Below are 22940 nucleotides of genomic sequence, written 5' to 3' on the forward strand. Positions count from 1 at the left end.
CTGCCTTTTGCACATGGACGAACCGTAAGCTTATAGACCTTCCATGTTCACAAATACATACATACATATTCGTATGTAGCAGTTGTACATACATATGTATCCGTATAAAACAAGCTAAGGTGGTCTACGCATAAAATTGTAAATATATTTGCATATATGTACTTAAACACGCATACACGCATATGTATGTGTTTTATGCCACTGATTATAAAATGAGTGAAGTAAAAAAATATAGGAGGTACATAGTTAAAAGACCTCAAAACTCATTAGATATGTATGTTAGTTGTACACAAAAATTAAAAAATTAAACAAGCCGTTGAATAGTAAAGACTATTATAATTGGAAGAGGTTCTGAAACTTAATCCTCTTTAGTTGTATTTTCGAGATACATAATGTATTTAGCTGTGGCTGACAGTCACACATACGAATGTAAGACCATGTGTATCATTTAAGAGGCAGTGACATCCAGTTCCTTCAGCCAGCAGTACTATCTACTTTGTGTTCGCTTCTGAGGTTATATTTACTACCTATACTCCACCTGGCGTCCAGGGTACACCGGAATTCTCCTTCTCCACCTAAGAATGGTCAGCAGCATCTTAATCCAACGTTCTGAATCTATTTAAGTGTATTTCAATCTCCTGATTAGTTATGTCGGAATATTAAGTATGTATGATCTCAGCTGAATTAGAAGTATTCAATATCCAAACTTGGTTAATACGTGTGAAAGTTTTTTTAGTGTTATATTTAAATGATTTCTTACTTTTTGGTTGATGTAAATACTGGTCGGCTTATTTCATTTTTCATTGTCGCTAAGTAGCTTAACCGTTTTATGCTTACATGCCGTGGATGAAAACTTGTGTTTAACTATACCTCGGTAGGAAATACAACCATATGTATGTACATTAGGGTTGCGCTTATTTATAAAAGTTTAATTTTCAAAGGTCTTAGGGCCTAAAAATATTAAGTTTCAGTCTGATTCGACAACGTTTAGAGGTGGCGACTTGAGATCAAAGTTCAAAAATACGATATTTGGCCAATGGTTCCTATGGTTCTACTACATTTTTCGGTCGCTTTTATATTGCCAACGATTTTTTAACGACCCTTCAGAATGGCATAGGGGCAGGATTATATTTTAAAGTTCTAAATCACAAAAAAAAATGCAATCCGATCAGAGCAATATATAGTATAGCTGACACCTCTAAACGTTGTCTAATCGGGCTTAAACTATATATGTTATTGTTTTATAACAAAAGGAAAATTTGTAGACCCTGAGACTTTTGATTCCTAATGTACATACATACATATGTACATACATTCATATGTGCACAACATCGATTCATTTGTAATGATAAAATAAACGCTCATATATGTAGCTCCTCAGCATTCAAAATCCAAATACATGTACATACATACATAAACATATACATACCGAAACCCGTTTCTATCTTAGTTAAAGTTTTTTACACTTTCGAAATAAGAATGAAAACACAACCGGTATTTTACTTACGTACCCTTGAATCCCACCATCCAATAAATGGAAAGTTATAGAAATCCCTCGCATAAGCAGAATAGTGAATGTTTGGTGAATTTATCTGTAGAAACAAAGTGAATGGCAGACCTCCAGCTTGTCGTTTCTTTGTTCCCATTGATATGCACATTAAGGCTATGCCAATTTGTACCTTATGAATGAATACAGCTCGTGAAATGTAAACTTCCAAAATGATTAAGGGAGATACACATATCCAGACACATTGGTAGCACACGCAAATACACCGGCGGTTTTCTTGGAATAGCCGCTTTGGTGTCGACGACCTAAAAGACAACTGCATCCATGGCATCCCTCCAGAAAGTTGCCTCTTAGTTGGATGCCAGCATTGATCTGCACGATAAGTTTATTTCGTTTGTGAGAATAAAAGAAGAAAGAAACCTACACATTCGTGATTAAGTGCCACATTTTCATTGTCTCATTAATTTTCCATGTACTTACGAGTATGTACATATGTACATACATACATATGTACACTAAGTTATTTGAGTTTTATGTAATTTTCTATAAATATTCTTCATATCCGTCAAAGCATTAATTCAGTCTAACAATTCGATGGGAGTCTTCGTACCTTCAAAATTGTAAATGCCATTGGTTTGGTTTCTCCAGCTCTTATAGTCTCTGAGATATAGGCGCTCCCTTTTAGCGACCATGAAACATGTTAGAGAGAGACAGAGCGAGAAAGAATGAAATTGATTTCTTCATTCTAGCTATAATAATGATACGATCTGGTTCAGATTCTGCCGTCTGGAAGATATAATCATTCACTACGATTTATGCATTTCGGATGCCACAGATATTCGTTCTTTGTGGAGGCGGAAAAGGGCGGGGCGAAGTTTTGATACTGTGACATATCACAGAAGTCTGGATACTGTCGTTGCTCTAGCTCTTATAGTCTTTGAGCATTAGGAGCTCATAGGGACGGACGGACGGACATGGCTATATCTACTCGGCTATTAATGCTGATATAAAGTATATATGTATACTTTATAGGAACGGAAACGCTGCCTTCTGTGTGTTACACACATTGAGTATCGGGCATAATCATGTCCTGACGTTAAGAGTCTCGGTACACTTGCCGAATGATGTAATTGTTACAATATTTACCTGCTTTCCGTTCATTTATATACCTAGTGATAAATATTCTAGCTGTTACCTGAACGAGTGAATGAGGAAGATTTACATATATCTCGAAGACGAGGAAGAAATATGGAGCGGCAGCTTGGAACGGGAGCTTGGAGCGGTAACATTTGTTTTCTTTCTTTTGGTTGAAATAATAAGTCGCTTTAATCCACATTTTTGCAATATGGTAAATGATATCGTTCTCTAACGTTTTAAATTTCGATTATCTCGTATAATCAAAAGTCGCTATGGAAAGTTTCGGTAGAAGTGTGGAAAAACTGGTAGACACACAATACAGTGGATTTAAAAGAGCCTATAAACCCCTATAGAAATTAATTTTTCATTTGCGATAGGTATTTTTGTTATAAAACAGATAAACAAAGCTAAGATCTAAGGACTCCTTTTAAAACTACCATTGAAAATAACCTTCAACATTTTGCGTGTTCCCAAAGCATCCCGTCTGCTGAAACCCTTAAATGGACCGCGTTAATTAGACCGCGGAAAGAATTCATCTCGATTCATCGTTGTGTTTTTAATGTTTTTAAGTTGAATGACCAGACTTTTATACAACTAAATATATTTTTATATTAAGAATGAAAAAAGTATTACCAGTTAAAAGTGGCCCCCTCCAAATTCTTCAACCTTGATAACACGATTTTTATACCCGATACTCAAAATGAGTATTGGGGTATATTCGATTTGTGGTGAAAATGGAATGTGTGTAACGTCCAGAAGGAATCGTTTCCGACCCCATAAAGTATATAAACTTTGCCCCGCCCCTTTCCGCTCCGCTCCTCTCCCTCCTCCCTCCTCTCTCCCTCTCGTGTCGTTTAATATTAGCGGCGTCTGCCGGAGGAGAGCCATACTGACTAAGTATCGGGTATAAATGTAGAGTTGCGGTCTCCGCAGCAAATCACAACGTTCCCCCTCGTTTTATTTGTTTTTTAAATCATCATAATTTTTCCTGACTGTTGACTGTTGGATAAGTTGCTCCAAAAGTAATAGCAAATAACAAATTGTATTCTTATTCTTATTATTATTTTATAAATAAAATAAAACTCTAAAAAAAAATAAAATAAAATAAAAAGTTATAAGTTGAATTATATAAACAGTGTACTTTGAAGACCAAGCGTAGAAAGGATGGTACAGTCGTGCTTTTGATACTACGTAAATATATCATTCAGCTGTCATAAGAACAGTTGGCCTAAAATCAAGTATTTGTGAGATTTTTTAAAGAGATTTTAGAAAAAATTAGCAGCTTAAAATCTGAATTGAGTGAATCGATCTGCTGCGGTATCAATGTCATCGGCGTCCGAAGCTAGCCTTCGATAATTCTCATACCAAGCTAAAAGTTGAAAAAAATTTACCTATAGATTAGAAAACATTTCTTGATACTTTCTATTACCCATACAATTCGCCGTGATGATATGGTTTTAATACAATACATACGTGCTTAAACGTTTCTACCGCGTTCTGTTTCGATCATGCTGTTTGGATGCGACACAATATTGACAGCGGCTGACCTGTCCATATGCCCAGAGGTTCAGACTTTTGTAATTTAATTCTCGCCCAGAACCAGAAAGACACGAAGATATCCAAAACACTGCAAAGAACACATGCAATGTGCCCACATGCATACAGATCACGGTTGGCATGCCGGATGGTCGACATGGATGCCTGGAAGCAGTGTCAGTCTCCTAATCATCGTAATAATTCGCCTCAACTTCAGTCGTTGGGAGCGACAACGAGAAGCCAAGCGGAAATTACCAACACGCGATATTTAATTTTTGCAAAAGGCGAACCAATAATTCGTCTTCATGCCGTTGCTTTGGCAGTTGATATTGGTATTTTTGTACCCTTAAAGAGTGTACTATGATTTTTAGCAGATGTTTGCAACGCCGTCCGCATAGCTACGTCCCTCCGCTATCAATGTACATATATTTAATTATAAAATATTAGAAATAAGCAGTACAGGAAGGCTAGCGGCGGGAGTGAAAGCTTTTAATAATCTCGAAGAGCTTCGATTCTTTGATGTTCCAAATATATCTTGGCTTATTACTTGTTGGTGGAGTATCTTCAGCGATACAAATATTTTTCTGCAAACCACAAGCTATAGTCCGTAGGGCTTGTCGTTTAAAAAAACAAACAAAAACTTGGAGATTTGATTGAATTAACAAATTATAAAAAAGACATATGTAACAAGTTTTTCTCAATTAGGAGTAGTTTTTGAATGATTGTTCCAGTCCCAGCTATCAGATATTCGTATGCATCTGAACTCGAGATACCCTGAGAAATAAAAAGAAAACTTTATCCTTCAAAATTACACATTTATTGGAGAAAAAATTCTTTATCGATATGTCATCGGCCTTCAACAATTCCGTTAAGATTTACAGACACTCATCACGTTTGAATATGATTCCAGCAGATTGGTTAGTTTTTATGATAAGTTTGAGTGGATTTATGAAAAACACTTGACAAATGTCTGCTTGGTTCAATCATAATTTTTTTATTCATTATAATAATTTTGTATTCATTTTTGAGGGCCCCGAAGCTATGACTTTTATTCCTATTTTTATTTATTTTGTTTATATGTATGTTTATGTTAGATATATTTATTAAAATTAATTGAGAATACAGCACTTGCAAAACAAATATTGCTTAATTTAATTGTTTACCGAATACTCAAAATTATTAGGCTATTTAACACAATTAATTACATTTTATTTATTATGTAATATAGATTAATTTAATTTGTTACTCGTACTAAAAGTTTTCACACAGTCGATATTTCTACATAATACTATCGGGTATGAAGCTTTATTAAAACCAGTTTCTCTTATATTAATAGTTTTATTTCTCAATAAGCATAAATAATGATAGGGCCTAAATAAACTCGTAAAAAAAATACATATTTTTATGTATGGCTAGGAAGAAATACATATTTGTGTTAATATAACATATAGCTATTGATAATTAACTAAAAAAAATATTATACTATGTACAAACAAATATTTGTATTAGAGATTGCAAATTTATTACTGCTCTCCGTCGCTTAAGCAGGCTATGCTTGTCGCGGTGCTTTTATCGGGAGTTTGAGATCTACTGTTGTTACGGCTGGAGACTGAGGCACACGAGCGCACAGAAAGATCTTCTGGCTCACTGTCAAAGTAACTTTCATTCGAGGCGTCACTATGTGCCAATGGGCTAAGCCGTTTTACAAGATTATTATTAAAAGGATATGTTTCGTCAGCTTCAGTGGTTGGAAGCTGTGTCGTTGTAGACTTCGGGATAGTTCCTCCTGCAGGCTGCATTGAAGCGGCGGCCGCAGCGAATGCCAAAAAATTAAGGCTGGCATTAAATAGTTTGCACCAATCCAGCAAAGCAGCCCCCTGACAATCATTATCCGTCGTAGGAGTTGATGCCGCAGAAGCTAAATCCGTATAAGTGGAAAATGGTGGTGGTATCGCGGAAACCGTCGTTTCAGGATAAATTGACTTCACTGGCTCCATTATTAGAGGGTATTTCATCGTGGTCAAGTTTGAATAGGATGGGTCAACCGCGTTGTTGTTCTTATCATTATGTAATTGTGTTGCATGATTGAAATGCGCACGTTTTGCTGGATCTTTTGCCCAATTTTTAACGGTGAGTAGGGGGCAGCCAATTTTTGTTGAATTTTCTTCTCTTGCTGTATCGGTAATGTCTGTGCTTTGGGAGCTTTTAATATCTGTATCTACTGATTCGCCCATCTGGTACGATAGTTTTGAATTTAGCTGCGCTAAAAGGGTTAGCTGATTTATCATGTTGTTTGTTGAATAATCCACACCTGATACGGCATTCGCTGCATTCAGCGAGTGTGTGTCTCCCAATTCTCGAATGGCGCTTGGATGGAGTCCATTTTTTTTCACAAATTCCACCAAACTTAATTTTTCTAATAATGATTCCTTTTGGGTTGGAAATTCAGTTGCCGAAAACAAAAAGTTACTTAAACCAAGATCGTCGTAATTGGGGAGCGTGGCGAGTTTTGGGGGTAGCAACTGTAAATCGAATTTGGCACGTTTCTCGGGAGGTGTGTCAATTCCCAAATGATCTGGACCCAATTGGCGGCACATAAATCTTAATTTTTGTTCGTTCTTACACCAACCACGCAAGGTTGATTCAGGAACTCCCAGATCTCTGGATACACTTGCTTTTGTTTCACCATTATGAATGCGTTGAATGGCTCTAACCTTGTCATTTGGTGTGAGATTACGCAACGGTCGCTTTCCACGCGTACTCATTCTGATATTCATGTGTTGGTAGGCTGAGATATCCATTTCAAAACAACAAACTTCCAACAACAAAACTTAGGGACTTCAAGTGTGATATCGTATCGAGTCAACACGACTTAGACGCGGGTGTCTATTTTTGATCCGAGCTCTGCTGTCGCCGTTGTTTACTCCTCAAACTAACAGAAGGATATGATTTTAATACGGCAAACCCTGCCGCATCGGAGCTTCTCATAGCATGTCCGAAGCCGCTCAGTCCGAAGCCAAGATAACTGCGGCGAAGAGAACTTTAAACATAAGCGTAAACATAGCGAGAAGGCAAACAAACACACAAATACATCTACAACCAATAGAGAATCAGGCTTCTCTCTCTGAGATGCTGTAAGAGGACCTAGGGAGAATAATACAAACAACACTGCCACACCACTTCAACAACTTGTTACTCATAAAAACCCGCTTTGCGCAAACTCTAGGCAAGAGCGAACAACAATAGAAAGGACACGAAGCTCTCATTGACAGACGAGTCGTTTCTCTTCGCAGTCTCTCCTAACGAACGGAGAACCCGAGCTTACATTTTTTTGTTCTCTATTTCAACCAACTATCTTTATACGCAGGTGGATGCAAATTCGAAAATTATATTTTGTAGGCATATTCACTTGTTCATACTACTATGAGCATAAAATACTTAATTATCCAAGTACACATATACAAACACACGAAAATTTCTAGCTACATATGTACATACATATGTACAAAACATTGTCAATATATATATTTAAACAAATTATATTTAGTTTTTAAAACTTGAATTAGGTATCAATCCTTATTGATTCTCGCCGTCCGTTTACAAAAAAATCGCACATCATTTTGAGAATTGACTAATTGTACATGGGAGTATATACTTACTATATATTACTACTACTACATATAAAATAGTATGTTTGATTGAGAAGTAGGCCGATCTTGGAAATGCAACCAAAGCAAAAACAAATGCTTATTAGAGAGCCCCCGCCAACGGAACGGCGAACATATAAACATAGCAACTTCGGAGCGTATTCATTGACATAGACGATGAAATTTTAAAATTTAAACTAAATTCGTGTAAATATATGTAACAGCAAGAAGAAGGTATTTCTGACCTCTTAAAGGTTATACATATCTTGATCAGTGTCAATAGCCGAGTATATATAGCCATGTCCGTCCGCTTGACTCAGATCCAAGAGTTAGAGCAATCGTAAAGCAACTATAATGTGCAGACTCCTGTGACTCCACTGAATTTATTTAAAAATTTGGGATAACGACTTATCTTTGCGCGGAATTATGTCTCTAAACATTTAAACGCTCCAATCCGGCCTCTCAATTTGCAAAATCTTGTGATATCCACATTATTCGCTTTTTATTATACCCAGAATAAATTTCCGACTTGTTTAAGTTTTTACTGTCGGTTAAAAGACTCAGATATAGATTTTGCATAATGAAATTAGGGAAAAGAAATCTGACTAGTAAATTAATGTATTTTAAGTATTTTTCGCAGGTTAGTCATGCGATCTTTGTCTTGAAGCAATCTTTCAAATTTTTATTAGCTAATGAATGCAAATATTAAGAAATCGATCCCGATTACGATCATATACTGTTTAATGCACGCTCAAATAATTTCGATAATCTTCACGATAAAGTTTTTATTTATAAAATATATTTTATATTTCGTTTGCTGTAGCTGTTCGCAAAGGGACAAATTGATTTATTGATTTATCGATTTATCTCTACCTTTCTTCTCACACAAACACCAGAGAGAACAAACACCAAACACCGCCAGAGGACGTACACTGCATGAGGAAGAGTGGGTGAGAGAGAAAGAGAATCTTCCAAATTGTGGATGCCACAGGTTTTTGTCCAAAGTTTTGAAATACACTTCTAACATTGTGCTATCATATGACTCTGGATACCAAATTTGGTTGGTTTAGTTCTTAGGGCTCGCGCACACTATAGCTGAAAGCGGAGCTGAAATCGGCGCTGAAATCGGAGCTGAAAGCTCAGCTGATCTGAGAGCTTTTTTCAGGCAGAATCAGCTTGCAGGTGCGTACATTGTCGGCTGATCTGATTGCTGAAAGCTAAAAGCCACTGCGAATTAATATTACATTTTGCAATTATTATTTATTTTGTATAATAATAAACATTGTGATGTCTTTCCAGCGTTTACTGTACTTGGGGACATAGTATATTATATTTATTATTGACATATTTGAAAATGGTAATAATTAAACTTTTTTGCCCAATTTATCGCCTTCCAGAAATTATAGAAATAAAACTATTATTCAAATATTTTTAATAATCCCGCTTATTCCTCAGCGCTGGGTTAACCATAATTTCGCTTAACAATGTTTCGCGGCCCATTTACGATCACTTATGAAACAATAAACTTGAACAAAATCAGCAATCAGCTTGCTGAAAAAACAAACATGCTTGATCGATCAAATTAAGCTGAGCTGATTTCAGCGAGCTTTTTCAGCTTTCAGCTCAGCTCAGTCTGCAATGTGCGCACTTGCACCGGTGCAGTGTGTTTGTTTTTTCAGAGCTTATAAATCAGCTATCAGCTCCGCTTTCAGCTCCGATTTCAGCTACAGTGTGCGCGAGCCCTTATGGTTTCTGAGAACTAGGAGTCAGACGGACGGTCAGATGGACAGAAAGATATAGCTAAATCGACTCGGCTAATGTTGCTGATCAAGAATATACTGTATAAACTGTATGGGGTACGGAATCGCATCCCTCTAGTACTGGCGATTGACCATGCCCGAACTACTGATTTGGCTGGTTCCTACATGGGTACTTTCCGGACTAACCCTATGGTAAACGAACGCCGAACCCCTCAAAGAAGAGCCAACAAATTTTGCTCTGTATACTCTACAGCCCACCGCACACCACCCACCGAACTAGTTCGGTTAGGATGCAACGTCTCACCAGTAGACGAAGAAACGAAAAAGCATGAGAGGAAAATGAAGAGAGCAGGTAGCTAAAAATGATGCTGATCTGTTTTCGGTCATTGCATTGCTCGAATGTACTTTGCGTTTGGCGTTTGTACAAATCAGTGCGGCTGACCAAGTGATTATAATTATTCAATTTTAAACAGTAAGTCAAAGCAAAAAACCCGTGTTCCAGATTTTCTATGTATATACACATATACATATATGTCTGTATATCTCTAAGAAGAAACTCAAAAGAAGATATTTACAAGTGTGATAACAAGAAGAAAATAGAGATGTAGGACTTAATTTCAAATGCAAATTTAACCTTCTCAAATGTACACCAGCGGTCGGTAAGGCCCTATCTTATGTTAATGGAAAATTACTGTGTTGCTGCTCCGCCGCCTTCGTATACGTGTATAAAAGTGGTTGGCACCAATACAATGGCACCAATTTCGTAATGCCTGAGTATACAAGTGAAAGTGTGCGTACATACGTACATCATAGAAAACACCAAGTCCAGAGCTCGTATAGTCTATGAGATCTGGGCCTTAAACAATTCAGACGAGTATACAGACTTGCCTATACGGGCTCGGCTAATCAGGAATTCAAGTTTATGTGGATTTATTATTAATGCAAGTTCGTGGGATAACAGCGAGGACCCGCCTGCCCAAGATCCGGCTTGCGGTAGGATAAAAGGATCCACCCCACAGACCTGGTTGAGTAAGCCGCGCTAATAAGCCTTTCGGTCCAGGATCGTCACAGACCTAATAAGAGAAGGCATCTCTAACATAAATATACCGCAAATAATATTAAAATCTGTCGTTTGCATTTTTAGGTCTTTTAGTTAAATTAAATTATAATTTTCCTCGATTATAGGTCTGCCATTTCGTGACCTTGACCTTACTTGATCGGTTCGGCTATAAGCGTCACGCGTCAAAAATATCAAAAACAATTCCTTATCTTAGCCCTACGCGGACTTAATTGGGACTCTTCTAGACATCTTCCTTCTTATGAGAATCCGAACCGTCTCTTTCTCCATAAACTTCTCTCTGGTGAGGTCGAATCCAGGTGAAATCCACGTCCTAGGCCGCCAGTTCTTACCAAATTTAAAACAAAGCTTCTGGTATTCAGTTTAGCTTATTATACGATAACCTATAAGATCTTTGAATCAGCCATTTCAAGCCAGCAGTACTGTAAGATAATATTGCAAATATTTTTGATTTTTTTTTTAACCAAAGTGCTATTAAGGAATAATATTCTGAAACAGTAAAGCGTTATTAACAGAAGTTAGAATTTATATACAGATAGGTGTTCCAATGTGGCACGAGGGTCAAGTAAATAGTCTATAATAATAATACGTATAAAAAAGTAACAAATACCACTCAAACACCGGTTGTTCAGAAAATTACTGGTTTGTTTGCTAAAAACACAAATGCATTTCACCCCCTCCTTACGTTTTGGAACCAATCTAAGCGTCTAAGCAAGTCATTTCATAAGACAATGCCATCATATACTATGTATATATATCAACAAACCAATAAAAACCAAACTATTATCTCAGAGCTAGCACAAGATAATGAATTGGTTAGCGACCCCCCATCTAGCCTCTACTCAGCTACGCTATTGGAATAAACTTGAAAAAATCAGCCAAGTTTATTCCAATAGCGTAGCTGTGTAGAGGCTAGATGGGGCTCCCACCTTCGATATTTAAATAAAATAGGTTTAATACCACATTAATTATGTCAACTCATTTGAATTAATGCAGGGAACTCTTTAAACCAAAATTAAAAATAATAAAATAAATAGAATACGATTTAAACAGGGAACATATGTAGTAAATATTCGTAAAAAAAAGTCTGAGAATTTCGAAGGCAGCTATCGTTATCTATTACATCTTGTCTTCTGCTCAGAACATTTGTATACGCTGGCAGAAGGAATATAAAAATGGCTTTTAACATAACTTGAGTAGTTTTACAGAACTTCATAACTCTGAAAAGATAATACTTTCAGTTATCAATCGGCTCTCAAATTGTTGTAGTTAAAGTTTTCAGTTTGAAAAAGTACAACTACATATTATATTATATTAATAATTATATTATCATTATTATTATTATTATTATTATAAACGAAACAGCGCTAAGAGCGCTAAGAACGGACAAATTTGACAGAGGTATTACATAGCAAGAGATAGAAGATGGGGAACTAACTTCTTGAACTTCTTCCCGACCGATCCAATATAGTTAGTCCTATATCGAGCGATACTTGGAAAGTAGGATGGTATGCATTTCTATCCCGCAATCATAGAAAGCAAGATAAGAACCAGACGGCTAGTTATTAACACAATTCTTCAATTACACTACTCAACAAAATTTAACACTTTGTCGACGCTATGAACCAAAACAACTGTAATTGATATAATTGGGAGTTGAAAATGGTTTAATAATTTTTTCAAGTAATAGTTTATTTTTAAACAAAATTTAAAATCTGGTCTTTGTTTTGCTATGGTTTTTTTTCGAGATAGTGCATTTTTTTTTTTTCATATTTGGACATCTCGGACAATTGAAACATCAAAAATAACAGACAAAAAAAACTGAAAACGAACTCTACTCGACAAACAATATCACATGTACTTCCCTTCGACTTGGTTACCTTGGTACCTACTAAGTACATGGTTCTTCGCTCAACATAGACGTGGACCAGGTCTAGGTGTCGAGATCCGGATCATAATACTCTGAATCTCCCAGCCATATGCAGCAGTCTTCTCACCCTCTCGTTGGCTCCTCTTCGAAACAATTAGAAATTCATTATATTCCTTATAATTTTCATCCTAACTTCACAAGATTACATATTGATACCTTTTTTAAACTACGCCTGCCTATTCATGCCCCCTCATCCTATTATTACGAGCGGTTATATAAATAAATAAATAGGAATAACTAATATAATAATAAAAATAAAAATATAAAGAAGAACATATAAATAATATATATACATATACATATAACAAATAATATAAAGAAGAACAACAAACAAAAAATAATTGCAAGGCGGCGGGCAGTTTAATAACAAAATATAGAAATAAATGTTTAAAGTTTGAACACGTCCAGTTCAAAATCGAAAACTCCAAGATGGGATTCGTTTTGTCGAAATTTCGGAAGGAAAAATCAACGGAGGAGGTTCTGGAGGCCCTGCAAGTACAGATCAAAGACCTGGAGAAATACATGATAAATACTCAAGAGAGGAAGCGGAGCTTCGTCACGAACTTTCTAGGAATCACAATTGGCGCATACATCGTTGGTTTTGGATTATGGTGTTGCTTTTACTTTCCACCGACGTGGAAAGAGCGCATCGTGTACTTGGTACCGCTGCTCCTGTTCCCCGTTATCATCGTCTTCATGCGGCAGATGTTTACGTGGTACTTTCAGCGCAAGCTCAACAAAAATGGCGATAAGCTGGCCCAGCTGAAGGAGAAGAAGAAAAAGATATTAGAGCAGGTCATGGACAAAGAGATCTACAAGGTGGCAGTGAATCTCCTGGAACGCTTCGGGGACAGGAAGTTAAACAAGCCGTTTAGTCGTTCCACCGCAATGAAGCCTCAACAAACGCCACAACCTGCAGCAAGACTGCCAGGAGCCAGTACGCAGCAGAGATTGTTGACTCCGTATAGCAGCGTCTACCGCAACGTCAACAACAACAATCTAAACAGCTCGACACAGTCGATGACGTCAGCATCTCCGAATGTGGGCGCAGTGCAGGAACTGCGTCGGCGTACGCATTTTCCAGTGGTAGATCAGAACCGGTCACGCAGCGCAGTGGACCGTATTGTAGACTTCATTGTAGGAGACACTCCGATTCGCTACGGCATGATCTGCAAAGAGTGCGATGGCCATAACGGTATGCTGCCGGAGGATGAATATGTTTTCACTTCATTTCGTTGTGCCTTTTGCAATGCTTTAAACCAAGCGCGCAAGAAGCGACCAGTGGCTCCTCGACTCTCACTAAATCAGCAAACACCACCTTCAAACAATCGCATCGATAAGGAGGATGTTGAGGCCAATCCCAAAATCCAAAGTGCAGCAACTGTGACCGAAATAGGAGCAATGGAGAATGAAACTACTGAGGCTGTAGCTGAGGAAGCTGCTGGAGTGGTCGAGGTCGACAGCAAAGCCGAAGCTGAAGAAGCTGCTGGAGCTGGCGACAGCAAAGCTGAAGAAGCATCAAGCTCCTAAACGATCGCCCTCATCAGCTTTAGGCGCGAGTTAAGCAAAGTTTTTACATGGTTTGCTTAATAGTTTACTAATTTAACACTTTGTTGGTAAAAAAAAATGGAAAGATTTACTTCTGTTAGCCTGAATTAAAAAAAAAATATGTCAAAGTGCAGATATTAAACTGCCTCCTTTTTTTTGCAAAAAAAAAAAAAAATAAATAAAAAATATGGACGGACTTCCCGAATGGCGGAACCGGGACCAATTCCCTATGAACTTACCAAAATAAAACGAGTGGGAACGTTGTGAGTTGCTACGGAGACCGCAACTCTACATTTATACCCGATACTTAGTCAGTATGGCTCTCCTCCGGCAGACGCCGCTAATATTGATCGACACGACAAAGAGAGCGTGCGAGAGAGACAGAAAATCAGTCTGAGAGTGACGTCGGGCGCTGCGTAGTCACTGCAAATTGATTTGACTCCTAGAATCACATATTTTTTTGATAGAGTAATGGTCACTACTCCCTACTCATCGGACTCATTTTTTTTTCAGAAATAAAACTTTACGAAACTTTTTCAATCGGCTGCACATTTGCGTGAGCCTGATCTCATGCCTGATCTGATTCTGGGCTTAGCTGTTCTGTGTATTTCTTTCGGTCCGCGGATCCCCATGATTCTTTTTTTTGCCCTTGACCAGGGTTCAAGGGCATGGCCTGGTTTGGGATACTGGCAGGGTGTGTGGATGGGATGAGATCGGAAATCTTCTCTCAAAACGGAGTCGAAGAGCACTATGCTTCTATGGTGTTTTGGCTCTCTCTCTTAAATTGTCAATGTGTCCCTAGTCGTTTCGAAAAACGCATAGCTCGCTGCAGAAATGTAAGCTTGCGGTATTTTTTCCATTGACGACGAAGCTTCGTTATATGATGTTTTGAGCGACTATACATTCTGGAATTTTATAAGTAATGGCGACTTTTGCTGCAAATCCCCATTCCAAAGTCCAGGCGATTTGTATTTGGTGGCAGTCGAAGCCATTGCGTTATCCAATCGACCATTGACACATTGTATTTAAACCATTCTCTACTGCTAATACCGATAAACATGCTAAGCGGATAAAAGATTTTAAAAGAAACTAATATTTTTAAAATTGTTTCGCATTCAGTAAATGCAATGTAATATATTGATTTGTTTTGCTTAATTTAGATGTATGAGTAATCTTATATGAATATCCTTATGGATAATTTCAACAGGTTCTCAAAGAACCTGGCAGCCGTCTCTACGTAACGTTCTTATATGAGTTATTAACAATCATGAATATCCTCGTATGCATGAAATTTTATTTAACATTCTTAATGTAATTTGTTTAATAACTATGAATTTTAATAGCTTATAGATAATGATCCCATTTGTCCAATACATCGTCCCCCCTCTTCATCAAAGGTGGCCAAAGTCAATCGAGAAAGCTTATTGCATAACACTCCATTTCCATTACTTTGAATAGGATTTGGCTCTGAAAATAAAAATTGAATTTGAAATTTGGCATATGTTTTGTATATAATCAAGAAAAATTAGAATACCAGTAGCAAAACTATATTGCCCAAAGATCAATCCACTATCAATACCACTAGGCAAATTGTTTTTAAAGGTTAAAACTTTCAGCTATGGGAAACTGTTTTCTACATTTTGGTTCGATCTGATATATGATTTTTTCATAAGATATAAATTGATATGAATAGAAAATGTGATATCTCACAAGACTCTGGTGGCTCCGGCTATCAATAAGGACGAACAGACAGACACGGCCATATCGAATCGATAAAGAATATATATTTACATACCTTACATATATACATCTATGTATATCTACACGTACCTAATATAACTCAATACCCCAAAATATCGCCTATTCCTATATTCATTTCTCTGGAACTTTGTTGAATTGTTGTATACTTGGGAGCGACTTTGTGCAAGACCTTGTATCATGATCCGTATTTCTAATAGGAAATGATAAAATAAATGAGGAAAAAGTCCGAAAAACTGAACTTTGGCTAATTTTAAGATGTTTTCACATAAAAGATGCAATATTGTTCCTCAGTTTTCAAGCTATTATATTATATTAATAATTATATTATCATTATTATTATTATTATTATTATTATTATAAACGAAACAGCGCTAAGAGCGCTAAGAACGGACAAATTTGACAGAGGTATTACATAGCAAGAGATAGAAGATGGGGAACTAACTTCTTGAACTTCTTCCCGACCGATCCAATATAGTTAGTCCTATATCGAGCGATACTTGGAAAGTAGGATGGTATGCATTTCTATCCCACAATCATAGAAAGCAAGATAAGAACCAGACGGCTAGTTATTAACACAATTCTTCAATTACACTACTCAACAAAATTTAACACTTTGTCGACGCTATGAACCAAAACAACTGTAATTGATATAATTGGGAGTTAAAAATGGTTTAATAATTTTTTTTCAAGTAATAGTTTATTTTTAAACAAAATTTAAAATCTGGTCTTTGTTTTGCTATGGTTTTTTTTCGAGATAGTGCATTTTTTTTTCATATTTGGACATCTCGGACAATTGAAACATCAAAAATAACAGACAAAAAAAACTGAAAACGAACTCTACTCGACAAACAATATCACATGTACTTCCCTTCGACTTGGTTACCTTGGTACCTACTAAGTACATGGTTCTTCGCTCAACATAGACGTGGACCAGGTCTAGGTGTCGAGATCCGGATCATAATACTCTGAATCTCCCAGCCATATGCAGCAGTCTTCTCACCCTCTCGTTGGCTCCTCTTCGAAACAATTAGAAATTCATTATATTCCTTATAATTTTCATCCTAACTTCACAAGATTACATATTGATACCTTTTTTAACCTACGCCTGCCTATTCATGCCCCCTCATCCTATTATTACGAGCGGTTATATAAATAAATAAATAGGAATAACTAATATAATAATTAAAATAAAAATACAAAGAAGAACATATAAATAATATATATACATATATGTACATATAATAAATAATATAAAGAAGAACAACAAACAAAAAATAATTGCAAGGCGGCGGGCAGTTTAATAGCAAAATATAAAAATAAATGTTTAAAGTTTGAACACGTCCAGTTCAAAATCGAAAACTCCAAGATGGGATTCGTTTTGTCGAAATTTCGGAAGGAAAAATCAACGGAGGAGGTTCTGGAGGCCCTGCAAGTACAGATCAAAGACCTGGAGAAATACATGATAAATACTCAAGAGAGGAAGCGGAGCTTCGTCACGAACTTTCTAGGAATCACAATTGGCGCATACATCGTTGGTTTTGGATTATGGTGTTGCTTTTACTTTCCACCGACGTGGAAAGAGCGCATCGTGTACTTGGTACCGCTGCTCCTGTTCCCCGTTATCATCGTCTTCATGCGGCAGATGTTTACGTGGTACTTTCAGCGCAAGCTCAACAAAAATGGCGATAAGCTGGCCCAGCTGAAGGAGAAGAAGAAAAAGATATTAGAGCAGGTCATGGACAAAGAGATCTACAAGGTGGCAGTGAATCTCCTGGAACGCTTCGGGGACAGGAAGTTAAACAAGCCGTTTAGTCGTTCCACCGCAATGAAGCCTCAACAAACGCCACAACCTGCAGCAAGACTGCCAGGAGCCAGTACGCAGCAGAGATTGTTGACTCCGTATAGCAGCGTCTACCGCAACGTCAACAACAACAATCTAAACAGCTCGACACAGTCGATGACGTCAGCATCTCCGAATGTGGGCGCAGTGCAGGAACTGCGTCGGCGTACGCATTTTCCAGTGGTAGATCAGAACCGGTCACGCAGCGCAGTGGACCGTATTGTAGACTTCATTGTAGGAGACACTCCGATTCGCTACGGCATGATCTGCAAAGAGTGCGATGGCCATAACGGTATGCTGCCGGAGGATGAATATGTTTTCACTTCATTTCGTTGTGCCTTTTGCAATGCTTTAAATCCAGCGCGCAAGAAGCGACCAGTGGCTCCTCGACTCTCACTAAATCAGCAAACACCACCTTCAAACAATCGCATCGATAAGGAGGATGTTGAGGCCAATCCCAAAATCCAAAGTGCAGCAACTGTGACCGAAATAGGAGCAATGGAGAATGAAACTACTGAGGCTGTAGCTGAGGAAGCTGCTGGAGTGGTCGAGGTCGACAGCAAAGCCGAAGCTGAAGAAGCTGCTGGAGCTGGCGACAGCAAAGCTGAAGAAGCATCAAGCTCCTAAACGATCGCCCTCATCAGCTTTAGGCGCGAGTTAAGCAAAGTTTTTACATGGTTTGCTTAATAGTTTACTAATTTAACACTTTGTTGGTAAGAAAAATGGAAAGATTTACTTCTGTTAGCCTGAATTAAAAAAAAATATGTCAAAGTGCAGATATTAAATTGCCTCCTTTTTTTTGCAAAAAAAAAAAAAAATAAATAAAAAATATGGACGGACTTCCCGAATGGCGGAACCGGGACCAATTCCCTATGAACTTACCAAAATAAAACGAGTGGGAACGTTGTGAGTTGCTACGGAGACCGCAACTCTACATTTATACCCGATACTTAGTCAGTATGGCTCTCCTCCGGCAGACGCCGCTAATATTGATCGACACGACAAAGAGAGCGTGCGAGAGAGACAGAAAATCAGTCTGAGAGTGACGTCGGGCGCTGCGTAGTCACTGCAAATTGATTTGACTCCTAGAATCACATATTTTTTTGATAGAGTAATGGTCACTACTCCCTACTCATCGGACTCATTTTTTTTTCAGAAATAAAACTTTACGAAACTTTTTCAATCGGCTGCACATTTGCGTGAGCCTGATCTCATGCCTGATCTGATTCTGGGCTTAGCTGTTCTGTGTATTTCTTTCGGTCCGCGGATCCCCATGATTCTTTTTTTTGCCCTTGACCAGGGTTCAAGGGCATGGCCTGGTTTGGGATACTGGCAGGGTGTGTGGATGGGATGAGATCGGAAATCTTCTCTCAAAACGGAGTCGAAGAGCACTATGCTTCTATGGTGTTTTGGCTCTCTCTCTTAAATTGTCAATGTGTCCCTAGTCGTTTCGAAAAACGCATAGCTCGCTGCAGAAATGTAAGCTTGCGGTATTTTTTCCATTGACGACGAAGCTTCGTTATATGATGTTTTGAGCGACTATACATTCTGGAATTTTATAAGTAATGGCGACTTTTGCTGCAAATCCCCATTCCAAAGTCCAGGCGATTTGTATTTGGTGGCAGTCGAAGCCATTGCGTTATCCAATCGACCATTGACACATTGTATTTAAACCATTCTCTACTGCTAATACCGATAAACATGCTAAGCGGATAAAAGATTTTAAAAGAAACTAATATTTTTAAAATTGTTTCGCATTCAGTAAATGCAATGTAATATATTGATTTGTTTTGCTTAATTTAGATGTATGAGTAATCTTATATGAATATCCTTATGGATAATTTCAACAGGTTCTCAAAGAACCTGGCAGCCGTCTCTACGTAACGTTCTTATATGAGTTATTAACAATCATGAATATCCTCGTATGCATGAAATTTTATTTAACATTCTTAATGTAATTTGTTTAATAACTATGAATTTTAATAGCTTATAGATAATGATCCCATTTGTCCAATACATCGTCCCCCCTCTTCATCAAAGGTGGCCAAAGTCAATCGAGAAAGCTTATTGCATAACACTCCATTTCCATTACTTTGAATAGGATTTGGCTCTGAAAATAAAAATTGAATTTGAAATTTGGCATATGTTTTGTATATAATCAAGAAAAATTAGAATACCAGTAGCAAAACTATATTGCCCAAAGATCAATCCACTATCAATACCACTAGGCAAATTGTTTTTAAAGGTTAAAACTTTCAGCTATGGGAAACTGTTTTCTACATTTTGGTCCGATCTGATATATGATTTTTTCATAAGATATAAATTGATATGAATAGAAAATGTGATATCTCACAAGACTCTGGTGGCTCCGGCTATCAATAAGGACGAACAGACAGACACGGCCATATCGAATCGATAAAGAATATATATTTACATACCTTACATATATACATCTATGTATATCTACACGTACCTAATATAACTCAATACCCCAAAATATCGCCTATTCCTATATTCATTTCTCTGGAACTTTGTTGAATAGTTGTATACTTGGGAGCGACTTTGTGCAAGACCTTGTATCATGATCCGTATTTCTAATAGGAAATGATAATATAAATTAGGAAAAAGTCCGAAAAACTGAACTTTGGCTAATTTTAAGATGTTTTCACATAAAAGATGCAATATTGTTCCTCAGTTTTCAAGCTATTATATTATATTAATAATTATATTATCATTATTATATTATTATTATTATAAACGAAACAGCGCTAAGAGCGCTAAGAACGGACAAATTTGACAGAGGTATTACATAGCGAGAGATAGAAGATGGGGAACTAACTTCTTGAACTTCTTCCCGACCGATCCAATATAGTTAGTCCTATATCGAGCGATACTTGGAAAGTAGGATGGTATGCATTTCTATCCCACAATCATAGAAAGCAAGATAAGAACCAGACGGCTAGTTATTAACACAATTCTTCAATTACACTACTCAACAAAATTTAACACTTTGTCGACGCTATGAACCAAAACAACTGTAATTGATATAATTGGGAGTTGAAAATGGTTTAATAATTTTTTCAAGTAATAGTTTATTTTTAAACAAAATTTAAAATCTGGTCTTTGTTTTGCTATGGTTTTTTTTCGAGATAGTGCATTTTTTTTTTCATATTTGGACATCTCGGACAATTGAAACATCAAAAATAACAGACAAAAAAAACTGAAAACGAACTCTACTCGACAAACAATATCACATGTACTTCCCTTCGACTTGGTTACCTTGGTACCTACTAAGTACATGGTTCTTCGCTCAACATAGACGTGGACCAGGTCTAGGTGTCGAGATCCGGATCATAATACTCTGAATCTCCCAGCCATATGCAGCAGTCTTCTCACCCTCTCGTTGGCTCCTCTTCGAAACAATTAGAAATTCATTATATTCCTTATAATTTTCATCCTAACTTCACAAGATTACATATTGATACCTTTTTTAAACTACGCCTGCCTATTCATGCCCCCTCATCCTATTATTACGAGCGGTTATATAAATAAATAAATAGGAATAACTAATATAATAATAAAAATAAAAATATAAAGAAGAACATATAAATAATATATATACATATACATATAACAAATAATATAAAGAAGAACAACAAACAAAAAATAATTGCAAGGCGGCGGGCAGTTTAATAACAAAATATAGAAATAAATGTTTAAAGTTTGAACACGTCCAGTTCAAAATCGAAAACTCCAAGATGGGATTCGTTTTGTCGAAATTTCGGAAGGAAAAATCAACGGAGGAGGTTCTGGAGGCCCTGCAAGTACAGATCAAAGACCTGGAGAAATACATGATAAATACTCAAGAGAGGAAGCGGAGCTTCGTCACGAACTTTCTAGGAATCACAATTGGCGCATACATCGTTGGTTTTGGATTATGGTGTTGCTTTTACTTTCCACCGACGTGGAAAGAGCGCATCGTGTACTTGGTACCGCTGCTCCTGTTCCCCGTTATCATCGTCTTCATGCGGCAGATGTTTACGTGGTACTTTCAGCGCAAGCTCAACAAAAATGGCGATAAGCTGGCCCAGCTGAAGGAGAAGAAGAAAAAGATATTAGAGCAGGTCATGGACAAAGAGATCTACAAGGTGGCAGTGAATCTCCTGGAACGCTTCGGGGACAGGAAGTTAAACAAGCCGTTTAGTCGTTCCACCGCAATGAAGCCTCAACAAACGCCACAACCTGCAGCAAGACTGCCAGGAGCCAGTACGCAGCAGAGATTGTTGACTCCGTATAGCAGCGTCTACCGCAACGTCAACAACAACAATCTAAACAGCTCGACACAGTCGATGACGTCAGCATCTCCGAATGTGGGCGCAGTGCAGGAACTGCGTCGGCGTACGCATTTTCCAGTGGTAGATCAGAACCGGTCACGCAGCGCAGTGGACCGTATTGTAGACTTCATTGTAGGAGACACTCCGATTCGCTACGGCATGATCTGCAAAGAGTGCGATGGCCATAACGGTATGCTGCCGGAGGATGAATATGTTTTCACTTCATTTCGTTGTGCCTTTTGCAATGCTTTAAACCAAGCGCGCAAGAAGCGACCAGTGGCTCCTCGACTCTCACTAAATCAGCAAACACCACCTTCAAACAATCGCATCGATAAGGAGGATGTTGAGGCCAATCCCAAAATCCAAAGTGCAGCAACTGTGACCGAAATAGGAGCAATGGAGAATGAAACTACTGAGGCTGTAGCTGAGGAAGCTGCTGGAGTGGTCGAGGTCGACAGCAAAGCCGAAGCTGAAGAAGCTGCTGGAGCTGGCGACAGCAAAGCTGAAGAAGCATCAAGCTCCTAAACGATCGCCCTCATCAGCTTTAGGCGCGAGTTAAGCAAAGTTTTTACATGGTTTGCTTAATAGTTTACTAATTTAACACTTTGTTGGTAAAAAAAAATGGAAAGATTTACTTCTGTTAGCCTGAATTAAAAAAAAAATATGTCAAAGTGCAGATATTAAACTGCCTCCTTTTTTTTGCAAAAAAAAAAAAAAATAAATAAAAAATATGGACGGACTTCCCGAATGGCGGAACCGGGACCAATTCCCTATGAACTTACCAAAATAAAACGAGTGGGAACGTTGTGAGTTGCTACGGAGACCGCAACTCTACATTTATACCCGATACTTAGTCAGTATG

The 22940-nt window shown here is 37.6% G+C and overlaps 4 protein-coding genes across 4 annotated transcripts; 3 read left to right on the forward strand and 1 right to left on the reverse strand.

The window, feature by feature from the left end:
- Window positions 1-5319: 5319 nt before the first annotated feature.
- On the reverse strand, window positions 5320-7219 carry LOC108154387 (protein distal antenna-related). The gene has a single exon (XM_017284650.2). The coding sequence runs from the start codon at window positions 6979-6981 to the stop codon at window positions 5704-5706; it is 1278 nt and encodes a 425-aa protein (XP_017140139.1). The 5' UTR covers window positions 6982-7219; the 3' UTR covers window positions 5320-5703.
- Window positions 7220-12969: 5750 nt separating this feature from the next.
- LOC117187349 (endoplasmic reticulum junction formation protein lunapark-B-like) lies at window positions 12970-14366 on the forward strand. The gene has a single exon (XM_033389816.1). It carries the CDS (start codon window positions 13025-13027, stop codon window positions 14123-14125), a length of 1101 nt encoding a protein of 366 aa, XP_033245707.1. The 5' UTR covers window positions 12970-13024; the 3' UTR covers window positions 14126-14366.
- A 2823-nt stretch (window positions 14367-17189) lies between these two features.
- On the forward strand, window positions 17190-18497 carry LOC108157496 (endoplasmic reticulum junction formation protein lunapark-B-like). The gene has a single exon (XM_017289595.2). It carries the CDS (start codon window positions 17271-17273, stop codon window positions 18369-18371), a length of 1101 nt encoding a protein of 366 aa, XP_017145084.2. The 5' UTR covers window positions 17190-17270; the 3' UTR covers window positions 18372-18497.
- A 2950-nt stretch (window positions 18498-21447) lies between these two features.
- Window positions 21448-22844, forward strand: LOC117187351 (endoplasmic reticulum junction formation protein lunapark-B-like). The gene has a single exon (XM_033389821.1). It carries the CDS (start codon window positions 21503-21505, stop codon window positions 22601-22603), a length of 1101 nt encoding a protein of 366 aa, XP_033245712.1. The 5' UTR covers window positions 21448-21502; the 3' UTR covers window positions 22604-22844.
- Window positions 22845-22940: the final 96 nt, after the last annotated feature.

Source organism: Drosophila miranda, chromosome 2, assembly GCF_003369915.1.
Source record: "Drosophila miranda strain MSH22 chromosome 2, D.miranda_PacBio2.1, whole genome shotgun sequence".
NCBI lineage: Eukaryota > Metazoa > Arthropoda > Insecta > Diptera > Drosophilidae > Drosophila > Drosophila miranda.

What these genes read in the sequence shown, in the direction of transcription:
- LOC117187349 (XM_033389816.1), top strand. Translation starts at nt 13,025, where the DNA reads ATGGGATTCGTTTTGTCGAAATTTCGGAAGGAAAAATCAACGGAGGAG.
- LOC108154387 (XM_017284650.2), bottom strand. Translation starts at nt 6,981, where the DNA reads ATGGATATCTCAGCCTACCAACACATGAATATCAGAATGAGTACGCGT.
- LOC108157496 (XM_017289595.2), top strand. Translation starts at nt 17,271, where the DNA reads ATGGGATTCGTTTTGTCGAAATTTCGGAAGGAAAAATCAACGGAGGAG.
- LOC117187351 (XM_033389821.1), top strand. Translation starts at nt 21,503, where the DNA reads ATGGGATTCGTTTTGTCGAAATTTCGGAAGGAAAAATCAACGGAGGAG.